Source organism: Canis lupus, chromosome 1 (assembly GCF_011100685.1).
Source record: "Canis lupus familiaris isolate Mischka breed German Shepherd chromosome 1, alternate assembly UU_Cfam_GSD_1.0, whole genome shotgun sequence".
NCBI classification, from domain to species: Eukaryota; Metazoa; Chordata; class Mammalia; order Carnivora; family Canidae; genus Canis; species Canis lupus.
This window is the reverse complement of record NC_049222.1, coordinates 107,252,758-107,278,493: the sequence shown is the minus strand read 5'-3', so window position 1 is coordinate 107,278,493 and position 25,736 is coordinate 107,252,758. Positions and strand designations below refer to the sequence as shown.

General features: G+C 49.3%; 1 protein-coding gene across 7 annotated transcripts in view; it reads right to left on the bottom strand.

Annotated features, from left to right (window-relative positions):
• Positions 1-1,231: 1,231 nt before the first annotated feature.
• VRK3 (VRK serine/threonine kinase 3) overlaps positions 1,232-25,736 on the bottom strand; it is a 37,218-nt gene continuing 12,713 nt past the window's right edge. For 4 of the 7 annotated variants that reach the window (XM_038528147.1, XM_038528148.1, XM_038528149.1 and 1 more), the window contains exons 6-15: positions 20,613-20,674; positions 19,039-19,105; positions 17,557-17,641; positions 17,207-17,312; positions 15,603-15,695; positions 13,997-14,129; positions 12,700-12,820; positions 7,036-7,094; positions 4,226-4,407; positions 1,234-1,614 (exon numbers count right to left, since the gene is read on the bottom strand). In XM_038528147.1, the coding sequence (XP_038384075.1) occupies positions 4,226-4,407; positions 7,036-7,094; positions 12,700-12,820; positions 13,997-14,129; positions 15,603-15,695; positions 17,207-17,312; positions 17,557-17,641; positions 19,039-19,105; positions 20,613-20,674 (908 nt within the window). In that variant the 3' untranslated portion in view covers positions 1,234-1,614. Of the gene's footprint in view, positions 1,615-4,225; positions 4,408-4,480; positions 4,534-7,035; positions 7,095-12,699; positions 12,821-13,996; positions 14,130-15,602; positions 15,696-17,206; positions 17,313-17,556; positions 17,642-19,038; positions 19,106-20,612; positions 20,675-25,736 lie in introns of those variants that run through there. The other 3 variants (XM_038528151.1, XM_038528154.1, XM_038528152.1) reach the window with 3 other exon arrangements.

Below are 25,736 nucleotides of genomic sequence, written 5' to 3'. Positions count from 1 at the left end.
GAATTAGGGAGAATCAAAGTAGATTCTTCTCCGAACCGGCCTCTTACCGCCCTTTTCCAGAGTAATGGTGAATGATTCCACATCCTCAAGACCAAGTCTGGGAGGTGAGTGTACCCCTCTGTTCTGAGTCCCTCCCAGTCTGGTCACTGGCCACATGCTACTGGTCAGGCTGCCTCTGAAATCTCTCCACAGGCCCTCCCTTACTCCAGCCATGGCCACTGCCCATGCCTCATGCTCCCAAGGGAGCGGCTGTGCCTGCCTCCTCTACCGTCTCTCTATCCAGGCTCTCTGCAAGGTGCCTCCCAACCCTGGGCCCCTGGGTCTTCATCACAGCACCGTGCCTTTTTTCCAGCACATGGAGTATAACCCAGTCATCTCATTTAATGCCTTCTCCTCAACTGGATGCTCCAAAAATTCAAGGACTCAATGTGTCTTCTTCATCAGGATCCTCCGTGCAGCACAACTAATGTCATGCAGCAAAAATTCAAGATATGCTTGCGGAATATTTGTTGAATACAAGGAAGGATAAATGTCTGGAAGGGTAGATGGATGGAAGAATGAGCAGATGGATGAAAGGATGAAAGGTGGATAGGAAGGTGGGTGATGGAAAAGTATATGGAAAGATGGGTGGATAGATGGAAGAATGACTCGGTGGATAAACAGATGGATGGATTGATATGTGGATGGCTGATGGTTGGATGAATAAATGGATGCCTAAACAAATGGATGGGTGGATGGCCGGAAGAATGAATAAATGGATGGGTAGATGGCTGAATAAATGGATGGGTGAGGGCAGCCCCGGTGGCGCAGCGGTTTAGCGCCGCCTGTAGCCCGGGGGGTGATCCTGGAGACCCGGGATCGAGTCCCACATCAGGCTTGTTGCATGGAGCCTGCTTCTCCCTCTGCCTGTGTCTCTGCCTCTCTCTCTCTCTCTGCGTCTCTATGAATAAATAAATAAAATATTTAAAAAATGGATGGGTGAATGGGTGGTTGGTTGGATGGAAGAATGGATGGCTGGATAAATGGACAGTTGAATAAGTGGATAGGTGGGTGACTAGATGGAAGAATGGATAGATGGATGGATGGATGGATGGATAAATGGATAGACGGGTGGGTGGGTGGATTGGTATCTACATAAACTTTCAATATATGGATGAAAGGTTGAAGGGATGGACAGCTGGAGAAAAAAAGTAAACTTTTCCAAAATGAACTCCTTTTGCAGACACTTGACTCTCCACGCTCCAATGAAACAATTTATTACCAAAGCATAATAGTGCCAAGAGTAGCAGGAAGGGTCCCCATGGAGGGGACTGGCTCACCTCCTACCATGAGTTGGGGGTCTTCTCTGTCTACAACCCCAGTGGCTGGTGGGAGATGACAGCTGAAAGGATGGGACAGTCGAACTGAGGAATTCACATTATCTGGAGCTTAACTGCTGGGTTCTCTGAGGCTAATCAAGATTGATTCATAGTGTGGTTTAAGCAACAGCAGGCATAGGCATGTGCATTCGAGGGATCTTTCCAGAAGCATATCTGTGATACTACAGCAGGCCTTCAGTCACATTTCTTGCATTGTTTTTTTTTTTTTTCTATTTCAAACCTCGAGTCAAAAGTTCTGAAAGACAATAAAAATGGCTGTTAGTATCTTACTCATTCAAGGAGCACCAATGAAACCCCTACTGTGTGATGAACACTTTCTAGAGGTTGGTGATACTACCATGAACAAGAACAAGAACCTAGGGGATCCCTGGGTGGCGCAGCGGTTTGGCGCCTGCCTTTGGCCCAGGGCGCGATCCTGGAGACCCGGGATCGAGTCCCACGTCGGGCTCCCGGTGCATGGAGCCTGCTTCTCCCTCTGCCTGTGTCTCTGCCTCTCTCTCTCTCTCTGTGTGATGACTATCATAAAAAAAAATTAAAAAAAAAAAGAACAAGAACCTTTGTTGGACTTGGAAGAGGGGGTAGACACTACAAATTAAACATCCCCACTTCTTTCCAGAAGGGGATGAGGCTGTGTGGAAAACCAGTAGTGTGATGAGGGGGTGGGGAGGTGCCTCACGAGGGCAGTCAGGGAAGGCTCAGGTCTGAGAGTCAATAATGAGAAGGAGCAAGTCATTCAAAGATAAAGGGAAAAGGTGTTCCAGACTGTGAGAATGGCAAGTGCAAAGGTCCTGAGGTGGGATCAAACTTGGCCTGATTTAGGATCTGAGGGGAAGGTAGTGTGGCTGGCACAGAGTGTACGGGAGAGGTTGAGGGGACGAGGGGAGGTCAGCCACACAGGACCCCGGCAAGGAGCTTCCATAAAGCAGAAGTGGGATGAAAAGCAGAGGTGGGATGATCTTCCAGTTACTCCAAGGTCACCAGGTTCTTTGAATAGCATCTCCTCATTAAGTTCCTAACCTTGGGACAAACCTGCTACTGAGCAGACTTATTCAGTTTCATATCCCAAACCACAAGGACCCTGAAAAGGGATGTTAGGTTCTGAGGGTTTTTTTTTTTTTTAGATTTTATTTATTTATTTTTGAGAGAGAGAGAGAGAGAGAGAGAGAGAGGCAGAGACACAGGCAGAGGGAGAAGCAGGCTCCATGCAGGGAGCCCAACGTGGGACTCAATCCTGGGCCTCCAGGATCACGCCCTGGGCTGAAGGTGGTGCTAAACCACTGAGCCACTGGGGCTGCCCGTTCTGAGTTTTAAATTTTCCATTGCACCAGGCGGACAGGGAGGCACCGCAGGACCGGCCAGCACCCACAAGGAGACCTGAGTCTCGGTCTGTTAGATTTGGGTGGAGTCTCTGTGCAGCTGGCCAGTGAGGGGCAGGTGGGGTCCCAGACAGGCCAGACAGAGGAGACCCCACCCTCATAGAGCTCAGAACCAGTAGGTGGCTATGACAGGTGACCTTGCGGTTGGCCATCCCCAGGGTGATCCTGGGAGAAGGGCAGAGGCAGAGACCTGAGGGGATGGGCAGGGGAGGCTGGCAACCTCCTGGAGGGATAGTGTAAGTGAGTGAGGGTGTGCGCAGGGTGGGGGCGGGTAGAGGTTTCCTGGACAGCTGGGGGACACAGCAGCTGTCTGCAGCACTGGAGAGATAGGCAATGGGCAATCTGTGTGGGTGGAGTCATGTTTTCACTTTTGGAGAGTCTCTGTGCTGGGGGCCAGCTGTGTGTCATGGGGCATTGAGTGGCATCCCTGGGCCTCTACCTATTCAATGCCAGTGGCACCCTTTCCCCAGTTGTGACAACCAAAAGTGTTTCCAGACACTGGGGCACAACATGGCCTCCATCTGAGGACCCCTGACTTTGGACAAACACTGAGCTTTTGATTCCAGCTAGCCACCAAGACCAGAAATTATAACTCTGTGGACGGAGGAGGGCCTGGGGGCCTCCGAAGCTTCTCTTCGGAACAGGTCCACAAAGCCTTGCCAAAATTAACTGTCGAATTAATTAGTTTATGTAGTCTTGACCTTCCCCCAACGTCTTTACACTCTCACGGGGGCTGATGGGAGTGCAGACAGGTACAGGGCTCCGATGGGGAGCTATCCAGTTCTCTCTTGCAGAATAAGAACCCCCTTCACAGACACACACGAGCTCACCCGAGTGAGGCCTGTGCACACAGGTGTTCAAAGCCACACTGCTTGTAAAACAGACCCCCCACCCCCGCCCGGGAAACCAAGCAAATGCCCAGCCACTGGTTCTAGAGGGTATCCTTCCAACCCACAAGGAAGTCTGGTGCTGCCATATACAAGGTTGTGGGCCACAGGGGAGAGCAAGGTGGCACCGGGCACAGAACCAGCGTGTTTGGTGGTGGGGTGGGGAGACAGGGAGTCAACTCGAAGGAAAGCAGAGGCTACAGGTGGTGGGATGGACGGATGGAGGAATATTTCCTGAGGGCTGAAAGGTTCAAGAACCCTGTGGAAAAATCCAGTATCTAACTGGGAAGTTGGCTCTGGAGTAACCATTTAACGGCATCTGGGAGAGTGCATGCGTGGCTCAGTCTGTTGGGCATCTGCTTTCCCCTTGGGTCATGATCCCGGGATGCCAGGATCAAGCCGGCGGGCTTCCTCCTCAGCATGGAGCCTGATTCTCCCTCTCATCCCTGCTCATGCTCTCTTTCGCTGTCTCTCTCAAATAAATAAGTGAAAAAACTTAAATTAAAGAAAAAGCATCTGGGAAAGCAGGGTTGGGGGCATGGAGGGCTGTTAAGACTCACGAACTCCTCCCACTGGAACCTACCTAGGGTACCATCTGGAGGTCCACGGGGTCGTAGGCTGACACCCGCAGGTCCTGCAGCAGGGCTTTCAGATTGTTCCTCAGCATGACGTAGGGTGGCTTCTCATCATATTGGAGGGTCATCACCACCTTCATGTACTCCTGCAGGGTCTCTGTGGTCCAGATATCCCCGTCACGGGAGAGGCCTGAGAAGGGGCCCAACCCAGAGCCTGGGAGGCTGTGCCTGTTTGCTCAGTGCTTCTTCTGCACCTGGAACTGCCTCAGGCACTTAGATTAACTTTTTTTTTTTTTTTTTTTGTAAAACATCAAACCTATGCAACAGTAGAACAGTATCACCAACACCAGCATACCCATCATCCAGTTTCAACAACTCACAGCTGATCTCATTTCCCCTCTGGTATTGGTAAAGCAGAGGCCAGTTAATTATATCATTTTACCTATAAACCTTTAGTGTGTATCTCTAAAACAGGAGTCAGCCACTTTGAAGTGGCAGAGTGGTGGCACCTGGGTGGCTCAGTGGTTGAGCATCTGCCTTTGCTCAGGTCACGATCCTGGGATCTTGGGATGAGTTCCCCATCAGGCTTCCCGCAGGGAGCCTGCTTCTCCCTCTGCCTCTTTCTGTGTGTCTCTCATGAATAAATAAATAAAATATTTTTAAAAAAGTGCCAGAGGGTAAGCAGTTTTGGCTGTGTGTGTGTGTGTGTGTGTGTGGTCTGTGTACCACAAAAGCAGCCAGAGATGACAGTAAAGCCAGTGGTCAGGTTGTGAGGCCAGACAGGTTTGTTTTACAGATGCTGTAGCCTCATTTTAGACAAGTTTAATGTACCATGAAATGTTCTTTTGATTTTTATCCCTCAGCTATTTTTTTTAAAGATTTTATTTATTAGAGAGAGAGAGAACAGGCAAGAGAAGGAGCAGCGGGGAGAAGGAGGGGGAGGGGGGAGTGGGGGGAGCAGCAGGCAGAAGGAGAAGCAGGCTCCCCATTGAGCAGAGAGCCTGATGATGGACTTGATCCCAGGACCCTGAGATCATGACCTGAGCCAAAGGCAAATGCTTAAGTGACTGAGCCACTCAGGAGCGCCGCCAACACCCCCCCCCCCGCCCCCTGCCACAGCCATGGGCTTGGCTTAGAATGGCTAAGACTCAGGGAGCTAACCCAGGGGTTCATTCTTCAGCGCCCAAGAACCCAAGGCTAGAGGGAGGGGAAAGTGACTTGAAGAGCAGAGCCATAATCAGAACCCAGGATTTCAAGGTAACAAAAAATGAGCCCTTACAGAGCCAGAGGAGACAAACTATCTGTTTCTTTCTGCCTCCTCTTTAGAGGGCAATGTGGAAGTTCTACAGAAGAGGCACTAGGAAAAAAATAAAAAGTCTAAATCTCCAATCATGGAGATTTAAAAATCATGGTTTAGAGCAGCCTGGGTGGCTCAGCGGTTTAGCGCCGCCTTTGGCCCAGGTCATGATCCTGGAGACCCTGGATCGAGTCCCGCGTCAGGCTCCTTGCATGGAGCCTGCTTCTCCCTCTGCCTGTGTCTCGGCCTCTCTGTGTGTGTCTCTCACGAATAAATAAAATCTTAAAAAAAAAAATCATGGTTTAATGGGGCACCCGAGGGGAGGCTCCTGCTCAGTGGAGAGCCTGCTTCTCCCTCTCTGCCCCTCCCCTCCCACTCGTGCTCCCTTTCTCCTGCACTTACTCTCTTTCTAATAAATAAATAAAATCTTAAAATAAAAAGATGGTTTAGCCAAATCACGAATATTGTGCAGCTGTTTAAAAAAGGCTACAATGGATCTAGGAGTAAGAACACAGAAAAGCCAGTGTCGAATGGAAACAAGATGTTGACCAAAATGTGTGTAAGGTGAGCCTATTTTCATTTTTTTTAAATAACAGTTTTGTAAAAACAATGGTTTTGTAAAACAAAACCACGTGTGCATATATTTGTCTATGTTTGCTTCATACACAGAGGAAGAACTGGCAGCAGATTGTAGGGGTGCGGCTCCTCCCATCTTGGTGCCGTGTCCCTTTGCAATGTCTGCGGCTTCTCTCATCTCATGAGGTAGAGACACCTGGTCACCTGCTGAGTCAGAGTCAGCCTTGTGACTTGCTTGAATGTGGCAGAGTGGTATCTTGGGACTCCTGTGCTCTGCAGCTTCCACTCGTGTCCTTTTGGAAAGTTGTCCTAAGAGTGCTTTGTGAAGAAGCCCAGAGCTGAGGCCTCCCAGGCCTGCCAGTGACAAGCCAGCGCCAGTCGCCAGATGGGAAAGAGGAGCACTTGAACAAGCCTGCCCCAGTTGAGCCATCGGATGGCAGCATCAGCATGAATAATTCCTCCTCCCTACTTACCCAAGGACCAGGAGAAAAATCACCAGGCAGGACCTGGCCCATATTTCTATCCCAAAGAAATTTTCATAGAGAAATACAATTTTGTGTGTGTGGTTGTGTATGTGCATGTGTGCTGTTATTTAGAGACACTTCTGAATTTTGGGGTCAGGCAATATTTTTTTTTTATTTTTTTATTTTTTTAAATTTTTATTTATTTATGATAGTCACACAGAGAGAGAGAGGCAGAGACACAGGCAGAGGGAGAAGCAGGCTCCATGCACCGGGAGCCCGACGTGGGATTCGATCCCGGGTCTCCAGGATCGCGCCCTGGGCCAAAGGCAGGCGCCAAACCGCTGCGCCACCCAGGGATCCCAATATTTTTGTTTTTAAACGATGGGCATATATGCACATGGAGAGGCAATGCCAGGATGGACCCACGCCACCTGGTCCCCACCAAGGCCCTCAACGCTTCCTTTCCCCTTTCAGGACATACCTGAGGGACACATCCAGCGACTGCACTGTCCCACGAGGGTCTCCGGGTTGTCAAGAAACCTGACAGGACAGGGGCGTTTGCAAGACGTCTTTTAGGGAAGGAAGAGCAAACTTTTAAAGCAGAATGTCTAGCAGGTGTACAGTAGACTCCTGTTATTTGGGGTCACTCTCCTGTAGTGTGTCCTCCAACACCAGATTAGTAAATGCTTTTAGGGGAAACATAGCATCAGGTTCCTGTGAGGTTCTGGTTACAATGTTTTCACTGTGACTTCAATTGATCATTACTTAAGTTTGTCTTCTGTGTGTTTGGGTTTAAAGATACTTTAATACACTGTTGATTTATTCACACTGAACTCACAGCTAGCAGCACTAGGACTCATGCCTGAAGGAAACTCACAAACACAGGTATTTTCTCTGTAAGACACGTCTCAGCCTTCTTACACTTCAGGGACACTAGATAGCTCTTCAGCACTGAGTGTGGGACCTTTTTAAATAGTGAAATCACCAACAAAAAGCACAAAAATCTGGAAAGTGTGGCATTAAAAGGACTGCATAAAGGATCCTTGTTTACGATGTGAGATTTGCAATGAAAAGGCAGAGCATCGCCTTTTTCAGCCTCAGCTGGGACTTCATGCATCAGATGGCTCAAAATTTTCGCTACTCTGTGTGTGTCTGAGAATGATCTAGAAAGCACTGTGAGTACTGATTCTGGTGAATTCACAAATACAGAATCTGTAGATAACTGAGGGTTGACTATCTTCCTCTTTATAAATGCACACGTGTATTTGTACACACACACACACACACACACAAACCGTCTTGGTGGTCCACTCAAGAAAAATAGAAATTCATCCACTTCCCTTGCTCCGTCCTCACAGTCCCAGCCCACTGGTCCTCACGGTCCCAGCCCAATGTATCTTCTCTGGCCTGGACCACCGACCTGGCTCCCCACTCTCCACACAGTGCCTGGGTGCTGTCCTTGTCTCCTCCAACCCAGCCCAGAGGTCCCCAAGCTCCACCTTCCTGTTCCCTGACCCTCTCTGTCTAGTTCAGGCCTCATACTCTCTCCCTGGACCTCAGGCTTCCTCCCCAGTTTCCTGTGCATCCCCCACATGGCAAAACAGAGTTTTGATGCCTGGAACTGACTCTGTCCCTTCCTGCTCACAGCCCTCAAGGGACTCCCCAGTGCCCTGGGGAAAACCCCAAAACCCCCAGGATGTAGGGCTGCCAGTCCCTCTGAGTTTGTCTCTCTGACTTCCTCCTATTGTCATATGCTTGGGTCACACCAAATCCCTTCTGGTCCCCTATCTAGGTCAAGCATCCACCCACATCTCTTAGCTTTGGCACATATTGTTCCCTCTGCCCTGGACGGTTGTCACCCATCTTGGCCCCCAGCAGGTGGCTGCTCTCCCTTCTGGACACTGCTCAATGGCTGATCGTAGTCCACGGATGCCCTAAGGCAACTGTCAAGACACAGGACGGGCCAGGTCTGACCTTCCTCTCTCCTGGCAGCCTCAGGATATGTGTGGCAAATGGCTGAGTGATGGCACCCAAGAGCTGCACCCCTAGCGTGCCATAAATTACATGAGCAACTCTACCACTGGCTGTTGGGAGGTGGGACCTCCCTGCCCAGCCTGCTGCTTTAAGAGCAGGGACCAAATCCCAGGGGCACCTGGGCTTTCCCAGAAGAGGATGGGTCCATCAGAAAGCCTTGGAGAATCAAAATGTCTCCCTTTTATTCATTCATTCCATCGTGAACTAGAATGTACGGAAACTGAACAAATGTTGAACAAAAAGGCAATGCACACCGGTAAAGATGACCCAGAGGACAAGTTAGGGTTCCAGAAAATGTGCATGTGGCAACATCGCCCCCTCATGGTCTTTTGTGTTACTGCCTCAGGTCTTGGGCCGGATGCTGGGAGGGGGGTAGGAAATTAGCATTTCACCACGGAGAATCTTGAGATTTCCGACCTTCCCCCTCTGTGGTTGTGGTCGGGATCTGGGGCTTAGAAATGAACTGTTCCTCGCACTTAAATCATCTATATTAAGATTATTACTAAGACTTATCATATTTACTCTGCACTAATTTGGTAAGTACTTCGGGAAGCACATCCTCTCATTGATGATCTCTCTCCTGCGAAGCGGAAGGTGGCAGAGTTGTGAAAAGGAGGACAAGGCTGTTCTTAGGAGTGAGAGGAAGTAGTGGAAGCAGGATTCGACCTAGTGGAGCCTCAGTGGAGCCTCGATGGGTGATTTCGCTGATGACAAGTGGTGCCCTCAGTGGATTCACATCTGGGTCTCCAGCATTTCCTAGCACAAGGGCTGGCACATAAATGCCCTCAGGGAACAGGTTCTGAACGGATGAGTAGTTCATGGATGTGCTATCCTATCTGCCTAGAAACATTGCCTCCCCTTGCCTGCCTGGGGAGGTCCTCTGCTCTGTACAGACTGGGTCAGGCATCTCTTGGATGAAGGCACCCAGTGGCTTGAGGCCAGGTAACCTGCCTCCCCTCCACTCCCACGATGTTTCTGGGCCTGCCTCCGCTTTCAAGAGCAGCACCTACTTCTGCCCAGGTGTCTCCTCCCAGCCCAGGAACTGCTTGAGGCTGGGGCCATGTCTGCGTGACCTGTGTGTTCACACTGAAGCCCGGGCCTGTGAATGAAGGCTCATGCATGCTTTCCTTATTTTGTGAGCGCTCACTGTGAAATTTGACTGAAGGTGGCACCGTGGAGTCTCTACCTGCTGCCCACTGTCACTTGTGCCCTGTTAAGGGCAGAATCCCATGGGTCAGCAGCCCTAGGCTGGAGACATTTCCTAGCCCCCCCGCTGCAGCCCGGGGTAGCTATGTGACCAAGAGATGCATGTCATCCCCAGTCCTGCCCTTCAGAAGCAACGAGAGATGGGGCCAGCAGAGCTAGCACCATAGGAGGATATATGCATGTTGGAGGGGCCAAGGCACTGTTCCTGAGTGGTAAGTAAACATCTACCTCATTTGATCTACTGTGTTTTGGGATCTCCTCATAAGAGCAGCTCAGGTTTGTCCATAACCCAACAGAAGAGCATAAAGGAGCTGTTTGTAGGCTTTGGTCACACATAATGCTTTAGCAATTGGGCCATATGCTCCTATTGCCGGTGTTAACAATTCTGCGACTCATTTTCACCTGGCTTCATTTCAAAAATGGAAAGCTACTGGAAAAACTACAAAGTGCAAAAATCAATTCTGAGAAAATAGGGCAATGGGCTCATGTTCTGGCGGGTTCTGAGGCTGGCTTCTGAGGCAGAGGTTGCCTGTGGAAGCCTGGGAGCCAAGCGCCCCTCTCCTTGTGTCTCTCCCTCCTTCTGCAGAGACATCAAGGGCGTATCAGCGCCAAAGTGAGACATCCTCCTTGCCTCACTGCCCTTCTGGAAGGCAATTGTCATCTATCACCATTGCCATGAAACCTGGCCTAGCCATTAAATCTAAAGGAGCAGTGCATGCCTGCACCATGACAGTCACCCTGGGGGACACCTGAGTCTCCAACTCAACGGTCCCAACTAGTCTGGCCTGTGACATGCTCTGAAGAGACATTCACTCTGTCTCTTCACTGTCTGTCACCTCCACTAGGAGATAAGTTCCCAGAGGGTAGGGATGTTAGGCTCAGTTATTTCTGTCTCTCCAGGGACGAGAACAGAGTGTGGTTCATAGAAAGTATTCAACAAGTATCTGTTGAGTGAAGGAAGCCTGCATCCAAGTGCCACCAGTCCGTTTGTGATAAGCCTCTCACCTGGCTTTGAGATGAAAGAGCCTTCCCTGGAGTCGAATGGTCTGGCTGTGAGTCTAAGCACCTCTACTTAGTAGCTGTGTGACTTGGCCTGTTTCCCTGGGTTTTCTGTGCCTCAATCATAAGAGCATTTACCTCAGAGTTGTTCTGAGGATGACACAGGAAGCACTGGGTGCAGTACTTGGCACAGATGAGTGCATGATAAATGCTGGCCTCAAATAGGTCATTATGAGCAGGCCAGTGTGACTGGGACAGATCTCTCCCTCTGAGCACCACAAGCAGGTCACCTGGGGAGGGGATAACTGAGCAGATACCTGAAGAAGGATGAGATTCATGGCATGGTACCATTTATGCCAATCAAATACACACCCAGCTGCAATATCACATATTTTCTATGGATCCAGATACATCCAAACAAATTCAGGAGCAGGATTTGGAGGCAGTGACCTTAGCAATGAAGTGAAAGATACAAAGTACAGCACTGGGTGAAAGGAAGCAGGAAACAGAATGAAAGTTAGAGCTCAGTACCATTTATGCAAATTAAATACACTCATCAGAGAGTGTCCAAGGTCACAGATGTGTCTACATAAGCTCATTGAAAAGCAGTAGTTGGAAGCAGTAAACTTGATGCATGTGCAACGATGCAGTTAAAGTTGATGAACATGGTGCTGAGTGAAACAGCACCAGAAACAGTTAAGATTTAGAGCAGAATACAATTTATGTAGGTCAGACGCACACAGTGCCACCACCACCGCACAAGTTCAGGATACAGATACACTTAAGCAAACATTATCAGTAGAATACAGATTGAGTTCATGGTTGAGAAAAAATGGTGGTGGTGGGGTATAAAAGGGAAAGAACAGAACAAGAGAGAGAGAGAGACCTACCCAACATGAGCTAGTGACACAGCATAGAGAACTGAGCAGCATGAGGGACTTGATGCCATTCCCTAGAGTTTCCCCTTTTCCTACCAGGCACACTTTCCCTGGATAATCCCATTCTCTCCCAGGGCTTCTGCTGACAACTCCTGAGAGAGCAATTGAGGTCTGAGTCTCTTTAGACGTCATTCCTGCACTTCAGACATGGATGGCTAACCACCTCCTAGATGGAACCTCCTGGATGACTCCTGGGAAACTCTCACCCCTGCCCCCAGGCTACACCAGATCTTGAATCCCAACTTCTGGGCTTGCAGGGCTTTGGAGGGGGTGGTGGTGGTGGTGGTGGTGGTGTCCGGCTGTCTCCCGCCCTTGGTGCTGAAGAGCAAAGTGCCTCTGGGCACTTCCTTCCCAGCCCCGCTGCTCGCTGTCCTTGGTACTGAATGTCTCTTTGCATTCAGCTACTCTTCTGCTGTCCTTGGTGCTGAATATCTAAACAAGAACTAGCAGGATCTGGTGGTTTTACAAGCAGAAGGCAGAAAAGGAAGTGTGGACACTGGTGGCTGGTGTTGCCACATGCTAAAGCAGGGCCCAGGCCTAACTGCTCACACTGGCCACTTGTCTGTGAAGGAATGAATCATGGTGTCCTGTGCATGGTGAGTATTTTCTACAGGTCAGGCTCTGTGCTGAGTGCTGTGTACCTTATTCCCCCAAACCTTCCATAGACCTTAAGGTAGGTGCTAATAAGATCTCATCCCATGGAGAACACTGAGGCCTGTGGAAGTTAGACTTCCCTCCCAACACACTGCAGTGGCAGGGTTGGAGCCTGACCCCAGGCAGTGTGACTCCAGAGCCCATGAGCTTGTTTGCTGGAATGGATACTAGAGGACATGCCCGAGAACTGCAAAGGCTTTGGCTCTGCTGGACACTGCCTCCCCCTCCTTTTTGTTTCCTGCTGGGTTCTGAGCTTCTGCCCCACCTACGAGGGTGCCGGGCCAGTGCTGGGTTTTGCTGACCCCAAGACTCACTTCTCTTTCAGCTTCATGATATCTTCGATGTTGGGAAGGCAGTTTGTCCATGGCAGGATCCCGTAGAGCCACTTCAGCAAACAGTAGCCCAGGGTCTGGAGGTCACTGCGGCGGGAGGGCCCTGGTGAGGGAGGGCAGGTGGTGGCAGCTCAGTCTGAATGCTCCACTCACTGACACATCCACCCTCTTCCTTTCTCTCTCTGACCTAATGCACTCATGCACTCAACCATCCAAGCACACAGGCACTCACCTGTTTATTCACTTTTCATTTGCCTGCTCTTATGTTCTCGAGTCTCTCAATTACTCTTGTTCACTCTCTCAGCCATGCCCACATCCCTGTTTTCACTAGTTTACTCCCTCATCTACTTGTCTTTCATTCATGCACTCATTCATTGAGTTCTCAGAGCTCTGTGCACCAGGCCCCATTCCACATTCTTAAATCCCAGACAAGAGTTTGGTTGGGTCCTTGTCCTTGACAGTCTCATGGAGACAGAGTATGGTGTGGGATTACCTGAGCAACAGGGGTGGCAGAGCAGGGCATGAAGGAGCCCAGATAGAAAAAGGTAATGAAGACTGTGGGATTTTATTTTTTTATGCTTCCTGAATGACATGATTTAGACAACAATTCGTATATGCATTCAACTTCTCAGTCAGCACTGAGAGTTGACTGTACCAGAACTTCCACCACTTGATGCTGGAGGCACAGGTGCCAGGCCACCCCTTCCCTGTGGGAGCTCAGTCTGGTGGGAGGACATGGGTAGGTATGTGGATGGCCATGCTATCAAAGGATTTGGGAAGGAGAGGCTGAGATCTCAAGGAATCTTCTCCTCAAAGTACTCTCTTCTTACTCTGTACACTTTCTTTGGATAATCTCATTCCTCTCCCAGAGCTTCAGCTGACAAGTCCTGAGATACTGCTGATATGTGGTTCTCTGTCCAGACTTATTCCTGTGCTCCAGACATGGATAGCTAGTTGTCTCCTTGACAGCCTCTCCTGAATGACTCTCTGGAGTCACTGGGCAACTCTCAAGTTCCAAGTCTAAACCAGATCTTGGATCTGAACCCCTGGACATGTGGAACCTCCTTGTGTCCAGCCGCTTGCTGAATGGTCCTTGGTGCTGAATGGCTGCCCTACAACTCCCTAATGCAGGCTATTCATGGTTCTGAATCCCTATTATAACTCCCTTAGTGTGATTCCTGTGTCTGGCCACTTTCTGTCTGTGGCTACAAAAACCTAGCGCTGCCCTTGTGTGAGAAGCGTGTCTCCTTGGCCCCGAATCCCTTCTCTGGACTCTTACCGCATCCCTTGTGCAGGTCAAGGCTAATGAACTCGAGATCCCCCTCATGTGGGCTCCTGCTGCCTTCCACATATGCCACATGTTTGCCTCTGGGGGCATAGCGGAAGGTGAAGCCATAGCCGGCCAGCATCACCTGTGTGGACATGTGGAGAAGCCATACAGTTTGGAGCTTAGGACCCAGAGATTTCAATCATGGGCGCAATTTGAAGTAACTGAATGCCAAACAGTACAGAAGGCTGTGAAGTACAAAGAACCCAAACCAACCACCCCCAGCCCACAACCCACCACTCAGAAGTAACCACAAATAATCGTTTCTTATGCCTTGTTTCAAATAGTTTTCTTTGAATAACTGGTAAACACACATGGATGCAGAAGGGGCTCTAAGTTTTTCACAAAGGGATCACACTATACCTCTTCCTGGGTACCTAGTTTTTTGCACTGTAAAGTTTATTTATTTTTATTCTTATTTTTTAAATTATTTTTTTTTAGTTTATTTATTTTTAAAGTAATCTCTCCACACTCAACGTGTGGCTTGAACTCAACCCCAAAGATCAAGAGTTGCACGCTCTTCTGCCTGAGCCAGCCAGGGGCCCCTGCACTTTTTTTGTTTGTTTGTTTTTTAAAGATTTTATTTATTTATTTGAGAGAGAGACAGAGAGAGTGATGGAGAGAATGAGCCCAGAAGGAGAGGGTGAAGTCGATTCTCCACTGAGCAGGGAGCCCAACTCGGGGCTCAATCCCAGGACCCTGGGATTATGACATGAGTGGAAGGCAGTAGTTTTACTTACTGAGCCACTCAAGTGCCCCAAGGGCCCCTGCACTTTAATAGTGGTTCCAGGCATTAAAATTTGGAGCCAGATAGACTGGTTCAGCCCTGTCTGAAGCCAATGAAGTTCTGCATTTTTCCACTCAATGGGCCAATAATTTGCAACACCCCCTTAAACATTTTTTTAAAAGCCATGTTAAATTGGGTTTCTCCTATTTGCAACTGAAAAAGTAATTAGAATTACTTCAAAACGCTATTTAATCAGTATCCTACCAGTAGTTTAAGGTTTTCCCATTTGAGTATTACAATCAATGCTGTCAGAAGCATTTTGTACATACATCTTTCCACATTCCTGTGAATATATGGATAGGACACATTCCTAAAAGAGGAACTGGTGGATCAAAAAAATATATATATATACATTTAAAATTTTGACTGCTATATCCAAATTACCTTCCAGAAAGGTTGGCCAATTCACACTTCCAACAGCATATAAAGAATTTCTGTTTCCTTACATCCTTATCAGCAACAGATACCATTCTTTTTAAGTTTTGCCCATCCCTAAAACAGGAAGTTTTAATTTTCATTTCTATGATTACTGTATTAGTTAGGGAGACTGAGCATCTTTTAACATATTTAACTGACCTGTGGATTTCTTTTTCTATGAACTGCTTTTCCCATCCTTTGTCCATTTTTCTACTAAGTTGCTTATCTCTTCTTATTTATTCAAAGGAGCCCTTTATATATGATGGACAGTGATTCTTTACCTGAAGTAAGCTTTGTGAAATACATGTAGATTTTGAGGTGGATGAGATCCTGAGCCCAGAGAGCCCCTATTACCTGGCTCAGATCCTCTGGATTCACAAAGATGTTCTCAGCTGTCACATTTCCATGGACATATTCATTCTCATGGAGGAACTCCAGGGCATCCAGCTGGGGGAGAAAGCAGCATCTCCATGAGTAGCATAATGAATACAAAGAGACTCTGAGGCAAAGCCTGGTGAAGGAACCTCCAGTTAGGCCTGAGGTCAGGAGGCACTACTTGTGATTGAAGATTGCTCATCTCCTCAGGCCTGTCCTCTCATGCCAACCTCACCCGGCCTCCTTATCACCCCCTCCAGCCCATCCCCATGTGGCCCACAGGGTCTATCTGTATCCAGAGCTGACCCTGCCCCTCTTTTGCTCCCAATCCTCCCATAGCTCCTTACTGCCCTCAGGACAGAGTTCCAGATCCTCAGCTTGGTGTTCTGTGCAATCTGGTCACTACTGACCTTTCCAACCCAATACGACCTAACCCTTTCCGTCACGCATGTCCCACAGCAGACGTCCTTAGCACAGAAGCTTTGGGGATAAACCTAATAGGTCGCTGACCGGCCACTTCCATCTCTCCAGCAATTTCAATTGGGTCCTTGTATCCTCCATCATAGTAGAGGGACACTTCACACTTCTATTCAGGAAACTTTTTTTTTTAAGATTATTTATTTATTTATTCATGGGAGACACACACACACAAAGAGAAAGAGAGAGAGAGAGAGAGAGAGAGAGAGAGACAGAGACAGAGACAGAGACACAGGCCGAGGGAGAAGCAGGCTCCATGCAGGGAGCCTGACGTGGGACTTGATCCTGGGTCTCCAGGATCAGGCCCTGGGCTGAAGGCGGCGCTAAACCACGGAGCCACCAGGGCTGCCCTTCAGGAAACTTTCATAGCTTGTGAAACTGTTAAATTTAGTATCACCCTCTCCCACTAGATGTAAAAACCATGTCTGTGTTACTCCCAGCACCGGGGACAGTGTCTGATACCCAGCAGCAATTTGATAAATATTTAATGAAGGGATGAATGAGTGAGAGAATAAATCAATGAACAAATGCCTCAGGCCCCCTCTCCTATACAAGTCTTAGCTTACACTGTATCCTTGGCCTGGAATATTTTCCCCATGTATCTCCACTCCCATCCCACCCAGCATCCTGCTATTTCTTTTTTTCTTCTTTTAAAATATTTTATTTATTTATTCATGAGAGACACATAGAGGCAGAGACATAGGCAGAGGGAGGAGAAGCAGGCTTCATGCAGGGAGCCCGATGAGGGACTCGATCACTGGATTCCAGGATCATGCCCCGAGCCAAAGGCAGATGCTTAACCGCTGAGCTACCCAGGCATCCCAACACCCTGCTATTTCTCACTCATAGTTTAGAAACAAACTCCACCAGAAAGCCCGATGGAGGCCCTCATTTTGAGGCTGGGGCCCCTTCCCCCAACTCCCACATGCAAATACTTGTCACTTTGGTTCTAATGGCCTTGTGTTCACCTGTTCCGGTCAAATGCCAGCCCCCAGTGTCCAGCAGAGGGAGGCAGGGGCTGAATGTGTCAATGAACAAGCCAATTGAGAATCTGGGACCCAGTGTGCCATTCCCTGGACGGGAGCCAGCAACTTTTGGGTACATACCAGCCGGCAGGCCATCTGGAACACACACCTCACTGACATAACATGCTTTGGGCTGTCATCCAGGGCCGACTGAAGGCTCCTCCCCAGGATGGGAAACACCAGGAACCTGGAAGATAGAAGTGTCCCAGGAGGTGGGAGAGATGACCAGGGGAGGAGGCAGGATACAGGCCAGCATGGATGGACTCTGGCTGGGGGGCTACAAGGTCCTGGCCCTGAGCGAGATCAAGGGTTCTTGATCATTAGGGGATCTGCCTGGCTCAAAGCTGGGGAGAGGGAAGCAAGTGAATGGCCATGTGACAGGGAGAGAAAGAAAGAGACCAGCCAGGTGGCTGGCAAGTGAATGAAATCACCTGTATTTGTCCTGGTGAATGCCAAAACCAACACAGGTGGGGATGGCCAGGAGGGGGACTGAGTTCAGCTTCTTCCACTTGTTCACTGTGGGAGGCAGGGAAGTGAGAGGTTAGAGCCAAGCTGGTCCTGGGGCCCATAGCCCATTCTCAGAGCAGAAGCAGAGTGTGCCTGAGCCCAGGTCAGACCCTTAGTCTCCCAGATGGAGACACCACTTCTGTAGGCGGGTGACAGCAGGGTGGTGACAGAGCACTCCTCATTGACCTCTGCCTGTAATCTTTATCTGCAGGTGACGGGGGGTGAACAAGGCTGAAAGCATATACAAATCTGGAGCGGAAGGGATAAGAACAGAGGGACCTCTGAATTCACATGTATAACTAGTAAGATCAGGAAATGTCTCAACTGGGCATGGTATCACTAGAGGTCTGTGCCCTCTTCCTGGGTCTCAGTTGGATGGAACAGATCCAGTGGCATGCTCATAAAAGTTTAATGGCCATCTGTCCAGGGGAAAATAGCCCTGATTGGTAGGGTTTGCCAATTTTTGTGGTAACAATACTTCCCACCATAGTCCATTTCAGGCCACTGATCCTATATCACAGAGTGTGGAGCTGGAAGAGATGCCAGCGCATCATCATATAGTATTTTCACCAAACATACAATGGATGTAAGCAAGGATGAGGTCTGTGTTCCAGATGGCCTGCCGGCTGGTATGTATCTAAACAAACAATTAGGAAGTGATGAGTTTGGGGTGTGTGGGGGGCTCAGTCAGTTCGGTGTCTGCCTTTGGCTCAGGGCATGGCCCCCAGGTCCTTGGATCAAGCCCTGAGTCAGGCTCCCTGTTCAGTGGGGAGCCTGCTTCTCCCTCTTCTCCCTGCTGTCTCTTGCTCTTTCTCTCTCAAATAAATAAAATCTTTTAAAAATGTTAAAAAAGGAAGTGATGTTTTGAGTACTTAAATATTCATTATTTTTCTTAATCTACTTGATTATAAGTTGATGGAATTAATTTTATTTTTATTTTTTTAAAGATTTATTTATTTATTTATTCATGAGAGACACACACAGAGAGAGGCAGAGACATAGGCAGAGGGAGAAGCAGGCTCCATGAAGGGAAGCCTGACACGGGACTCGATCCTGGAACTTGATCCCGGGACTCCAGGATCACGCCCTGGCCCGAAGGCAGGTGCTAAACCATTGAGCCACCCAGGGATCCCCGATGGAATTAATCTTAAATAATGACTGTTTAGCAACTGCCTTGCAGTCCTTCTGAAAATTTAACACTTGGCTCTCCAGAGCTGGTACATATAACCAGCCTCCACCCCTGTTGTCTGTCCTCTGAGGCCTGAGGCCCAACGGGTGACAGGGCACATACCTCTGGGCCTGTGATATCATGCCCATATTTCTCACACCTTCAGAGGCAAGCTAGTTGTTCTGGCCAAGCTAGTATCCCTAACTCTCTTCCCTTTGCCCATTTCCCTGCAAAATACCTTGCAAAGGCTTGGCGGCCCGCTGGAAGAAGTTCTGCTCATTGAACAGGCGCCCATCCTTGGCATCCTAGTCGGGAACGGCAGGGGGAGAAGGCTGTCACAGTGGAAGCTCTTTGGCAAGGGCTTCCAGGACATCACTGGCCATGCATCACCCCGGGTTAGTGCCAGCAACCACCACCATGACCCCCACATCATAACCAAATCCCCTAGGGTGCTTCATGTGACCACATGATCTCCCACTACCCAGATTCCTCTTCCTTTATGAGAGGATTCACAAATTTCCCTAGACATGTGGCCTTCAGCTAAAAACTACATTTCCCAGCCTCTCTTGTGGCGAGGAATGACCCTATCGCCAATTTCTGGCCCACAGATGTAAGCAGAAGAGATGTGAGCAACTTCCAGATTATGCCCTCAAAGGGCTGGGCAGGCTCTCCCTTTCCTCTTCTGTTCCAGGTGGCTGGAATGTAGAAGACATGGTAGGAGCTGGGGCAGCCACCTCAGCCCCTGAAATGGAGTTTATATACGACTAGTACAGCTGGCTTCTTAAGAGCACTGGGCTAAAGAGCTAGGTTTGAATCTCAGCTCTGCCATTCATTCCTTCTTCCTATAAAGCACCTATTATGTGCTGAGCATTCTACCGGCACTGGCGATACAGCAGTAAACAAAGCCACCTGCATGCTGGGTGTCTCTGGGCAAGTGATCAAGTCCCCATTTTCTCATATGTTAAATGGGAGAACAGAGTAACTATCTCACAGGCTTGCTTGTGAGACTCCTAGCCCAGCACGGGCATGGAGCAGACTCTCAACAAGCAGGTGCTATTACTCATCTGTGAGCCTGGCTCTGGAGCCCACTTGCATGGCCTCTGTCTAGAGCTAGGGAAGGGCACTGGGACTGGCTGCCCTGTTTTCTAGGGGTGAGCAAATGTGAATAAATGAAGAGAAGAAAATAAAAGTCATCCATCAGTTCGGCTCTTAGGGATAATGATGATGAGGCTACTAACCAGGACAATATCCTTTCATTGGGCTCTTCCTCTGTGCTGAAGAACACGACTCATCCGCCTTGGTTGCTCTCACTTTCTTGGCTTGTTTTTCCCTTTTGGGCCCCCCTCGAGTGCATGTTTCCTGCATGCTAGGGTTGTGTGTGATTTCACAGGGACCCCCCTTCTGATTGCTTGTCTGATGGACCCCAATACCCAGCACAGTGATATACAGTGGGTGCTCAATAAACACAGGACACAGACAGGTAGTGGGCAAGGGGGCCACACACTATGGCTATTAGTGGTTCCCTCACACAGATGAGGAAACTCTGCCCCAGGGGGGAAGGCACTTGCCCGGACTGCACAACCAGACAGCACCAGAACCAGGATTCAGGGCAGACCTCACTGCAGCTTCCCAGGCCCCCTCTGATAAAGAAGCTGAGGCTGGAGAGAGATGTGCCCCGCCCAAGGGCATGGACCCCCTTGCAGGCCCAGGCCGAGCTCTCCTGCCTATGCCAGTCCTCACAGGGACTTGGAGGTCAGTGGTGCCCAAGCCCCGGGCCCTCCCCCTCTTGGCACTGTCCCAAGGGACACTCACGAGTTTAAGCGAGAATCTCTGTTTCTGACTTGACTTGCAGGCGACGGTGGAGATAGACTCAGCTGTGAGTGGACAAAATGAGCAAGGTTATAATCTACAGGGAAGGTGAGAGTCACAGGCCTCAAAATCCCAGCACTTCTGCTTCTCTGGCAGGGTCAGAGAATACTCGACCTCAGGGCTTTCAGAATTCCTTCCTTCCTATTTCCGAATAGGTTCTTTTTTTTTCTTATTAATATTCAGCTACATAAAAAGGGTTATTAACAAGAATGCCTGACTTCTCTCCTTGAGAAGGCTTGCTTGCAAGGGTGGTCTGTGACTGGTGTCTGGGAACCTGGATTTGCGGAGGGTGCCAGCATTCTCTAGGAGTAAGAGAGGCCCCCAGTGCCCAAACTCTTATGCTGAACAGCTGCTTTCCTTCTGGGTGTCTAGAATGTTGGTATGTTCCAGGCAGAGTGTGCCTATGTCATCAGCTCCCAGGAGAAACCCTAGCTGCTGAGTCTTTCAGAAATGGCCTTGGTAGATGACATTTCACACCTGTTGTCATTTCTTGTACATCCTGCATCTCCCTGTGACTCCACGGGGAGAGGACTCTTGGAAGTTTATGTTCCCCTGGACTTTCTGTGTCTTTCCCTCCTTTGCCTGTGCTGTGTCCTTCTGCTGTAGCGAGTCATGGCATGAGAACAAGTACACGCTGAGGCCTGTAGGTCTTTCTTGTGAATAACTGAGCCTGGTGGAATGGTCCTGAGGACCCCCAACACATCAGCTATTTGCATTCGTCTACATGTTTGGGTGACCACCGTGTGATGGATGCAGATCCCCCCTGTGATAAAGGACTTGCCACCGGGGGAGCGCTGTCACAGGTAGCCTTCAGCCCCTCAGGGATCCCCTCAGCTGCAATTCTGGGGCAGCCCATATCCATTGGTGATCAAGGAGGATATAAAGGCCCAGCTGTGTTGGCCTGACACAACCATGCTGGAAGACCACTTCCACCCCAGAGCCCCCATGGGGCCAGCTGAGGCTATTGCGGGGCTGCACCCACCACTTGCTTCCTTCCTCCCCTCTACCTTGTAAACACCTGCATGTTTGTCCCTTTCTGCTCAGTTACAAACTTCATGCTAAAGTCACCTGGGTGGCTCAGTCAGTTAAGTGTCTGTCTTCAGCTCAGGTCATGATCCCAGGGTCCTCGGATTGAGTCCCAGATCAGGCACCCCATTCAGCAGGGAGTCTGATACCCCTTCTCCCTCTTTTTTTTTTTAAGATTTTATTTATTTATTCATGGGAGACACACAGAGAGAGGCAGAGACATAGGCAGAGGGAGAAGCAGGCTCCTCACAGGGAGCCCGATGCGGGACTTGATCCCAGGACCCTGGGATCATGACCTGAGCCGAAGGCAGATGCCCAACCACTGAGCTACCCAGGTGCCCCTCTGCCCCTTTCCCTGCTCATGCTCTCTCACTTTCTTTCTCTCATTCACACTTTATCTCAAATAAATAAAAAAGATCTTAAAAAAACAAATAAACAACCTGGTGCTAAGTGTGGGCTTTACACACATGGCTTTTCCTTTAATGCTCATGACAGCCCTGGGAAGGTCTACTGCAATGTTATTATTACTGCTGTTGCTGTTAGCACCACCTGCCCAAGGAGATGAGAGCAAAGGTTCAGACAGGCCAAGGGATACAGGAGGGAGAATCCACTGGGCCACCAACTCTCTGTGTGACTTTGCATGAGGTGCTAGACCTCTCTGGGTCTCTGCTCCCACACCTGTGAGACAGCAGTGATGAAGTCCGCCCCTGGGACTGGACACAAGGGTTCAGATGGGCCAGCAGGAATGATCATCGTAGTAGCTCAGCAGGCATTATAGCTAGAACTAGTTTCTTCCTGCATACACATCACTCAATAAACCCACCCAGCCCCAGGGCCGAGCACAAAGCCGGGCTCACTGGGAGTGCTCAACATGTGAGAGGTCTTAAAATATCATAATTGACACAAGGGCCCACAGCCAGTAAGTGGCAGAGCTGCCTTTGCCTTGCTTATCCAGAGCCCATGAACTGAAACACTGTAGTCCATCCCCTTGGCTCGGCTCTCTCAGTCCTCCCTCCTTTTTCTCCTTTTTCCTACCCCTTAACATCCAGGTTGGTATTGTCTAAGAAGCTGAGGGACAGGGAGGTGAGCCATCCTTGTGCTCAAGAAGCTCTAGCTGGAGCAGGGTAGGAATCCAGGGTTAACAGATTCAGGACCAAGGGTGACCTGAGCCAAGCCTAAGAGAGGGAAATGTGTGAAAGGCTCAGACCTCAGGGGACAGAGGGGTCCTCTGTCCAGCTGTGAGAAGGGGGTTTGGAGAGATCATCAACAAGTGTCTAGAGCTGACTGTGGCACCTCTCACACATACAAACACTACCCAGCTCACAGGGTTCCCACAAGGGCGGATGACAGGTATATTCCTGCCGCTCAGAACCAGGCAGGAACAGCTGGCAATTTTATTTTTTTAAATTTTATTTATTTATTCATGAGAGACACACACAGAGGCAGAGACAGGCATAGAGAGAAGCAGGTTCCATGCAGGGAGCCCGATGTGGGACTCGATCCTGGATCTCCAGGATCATGCCCCGGGCTGAAGGCAGACACTCAACCACTGAGCCACTCAGGTGTCCCACAGCTGGCAATTTAAACATGATCTCCCGTACTACTCTGCAGATTATGAAGGGCTTTTCTCTTCCACTCCTCCTTTTGGCCCTCCTGCGAATAGCCTGGGGAGCCAGCTGGGGAATTCCCATCACAGAGAGGAGCCAACAGAGGCCCAGAAAGGGGAATGGGGTTGGTCAATGGCTCCTGCAGAGTCCAGCTACCAACCTCAGCTCCAGACTCTGGTATCCAGGAGACACCTGTCTGATGCAGACCTCTACATGGAGAGTCCCTACATGCTCCAAATGCAGACAAGGGTGTAGCAGCCAAGCAGGTGGAAGCCCGCAAACTGCCAGAAGACGGGTGATGCTGAATCCAGAGCAAAGACGCTGCTCTGGGATCCATCATAACCAGAATGGTGACAGGAAGCACTTATACTGTGCTGGCTACTTTCCCATGCTTTCTTCTACCTATGTAATTTTCCCCACAACAACCCTGTGAGGTCGGTAGTATTACTGTCCCATTCTGCAGATGAGGAAAATGAGGTACAAGGTCACAACATCGCTTGAACAGGTCAGATAACTAGCTGTCAGCAGAGGCAGGAAGATAGCCCATGAGGTCTGGCTGCACTCTCCCACCTCTCCAGGTTGGGGAGAGTTTGCTGGGGACCCAGGCACCCCATGGCCCCTTCTCACTGCCAGCAATGCCAGGGTCCTGATGTTTCCCACTCCCGTTCCTGGGTTTCTAGCCTCTACGCCTTTGCCTATGCCCCACCTTAGCTTCGCATGCCCATCTCTACCCCAACCTCTTTGTTGTGGGCCTGGTTTGAAAGGTGCCTAATAAAATCGTAGCGCTGGGGTACCTGGGTGGCTCAGTCAGTTGAGCATCTGACTCTTGGTTTCAGCTCAGGTTGAGGTCTCAGGGTCATGGGGTTGAGCCCTGCTTCAGGCTCCACGCTCAGCAGGGAGTCTGCTTGAAATTCCCTTTCTCCCTCTTCATCTGCCCTTCCCCAGCTTGTGCTCTCTCTCTCTCAAATAAACTAATAAATCTTAAAAAAAAAAAAATAATAGCACTTCCGCCTGACAGTTACCAACTGATGGAGTCTCTCCCTAGCTGGAGGCATGTTTGGGATGCCCTGACTCAGTGGTTCTTAATCACAACCAGTGGGCATCTGGCAGTGTCTGGAGGTAGTTTTGGTTGTCATGATGAGGGGAGGAGGTGCGACTAGCATACTAAAGCTATTTAGTAGCTTTTCTAGTGGCATCTACTGGTTCTCCCAAATTGTTCCCAGGAGACAGGGAGGATGACGTTGTAACTTGGGAACTGACAAGGAAGAGTGCCCACTTATAGCACTGTAGGACTAAGGGATAAGATGAGCCGACTGGTGGTGTGAATTTAGGACAGGGTACAGAGTGGCTAAGACCATCAGCGGCTATTAAAAAAAAAAAGATTGCAATTCTGGCTACTGTTGTTTCACTGTGATTGTTTTTAACTACAGGACATAAAACCCCACCACTTCTTGACTGAGGCAAACTGGCCAAGGAGAAAGGTGACATGCCTGTGGGTAATGCTGCTCCGCATTCCACGGCCCTCACCAGTCCTGCTGCCACCTCTCTTACAGTGGTCCCGCTGACACTTCCAAATCAGAGGCTTCCGATCAAACTCCAGATTTCTGGCTCTTCCTGAATACTTGGAAGACCTCTGGAGCCAGATCTCTGGCTAGTTATTAACAACTCTGGGATTCGTTTTCCTCATCGAGTACAATGTGGACATCCACCACGAGTTAGGAAGTACAAAGCAAATACATGGCCACATGGAAACACAGATGTTCACAGCAGCACTAGTCATCATGGCCCAAAGTGGAAACAATCCACACCCCCACTTATTGGTAAATGGAGAAGCCAAACATGATACACATACACCCGGGAGTATTACTCTGCCACAAGAAGTCCTGACACATGCTCTGATGTGGATGGACCTTGTAAACATCATGTGGAGGGAAAGAGAGACACAAAATCTGAAACGTCCACGATAGAGAAATCTAGAGAGACAGCAGATTAGTGGTTGCCCAGGGCTGGGAAGAGGGGGATGCAGAGTGAGTGCTTTCACACATGGCTTCCTTTAGGGGTGATGGGAATGTTCTGGAATGAGATACAGGTGAGAGCTGCACCATGAATGGACTATAGCCCATTGAACCACAACTTTATTATTATTATTATTTTTTGTTAGAACCGCAACTTTAAAATCATCAATTTCATATGTTGTAAATTTTATATCAATTATTTTTTTAAAGATTTGTTTATTTATTTATTTATGATAGAGAGAGAGAGAGAGAGAAAGTCAGAGACACAGGAGGAGGGAGAAGCAGGCTCCATGCCGGAAGCCTGACGTGGGACTCGATCCCGGGACTCCAGGATCGTGCCCTGGGCCAAAGGCAGGCGCCAAACCGCTGAGCCACCCAGGGATCCCCAATTTTATCTCAATTAAAAAAAAAAAAAGACA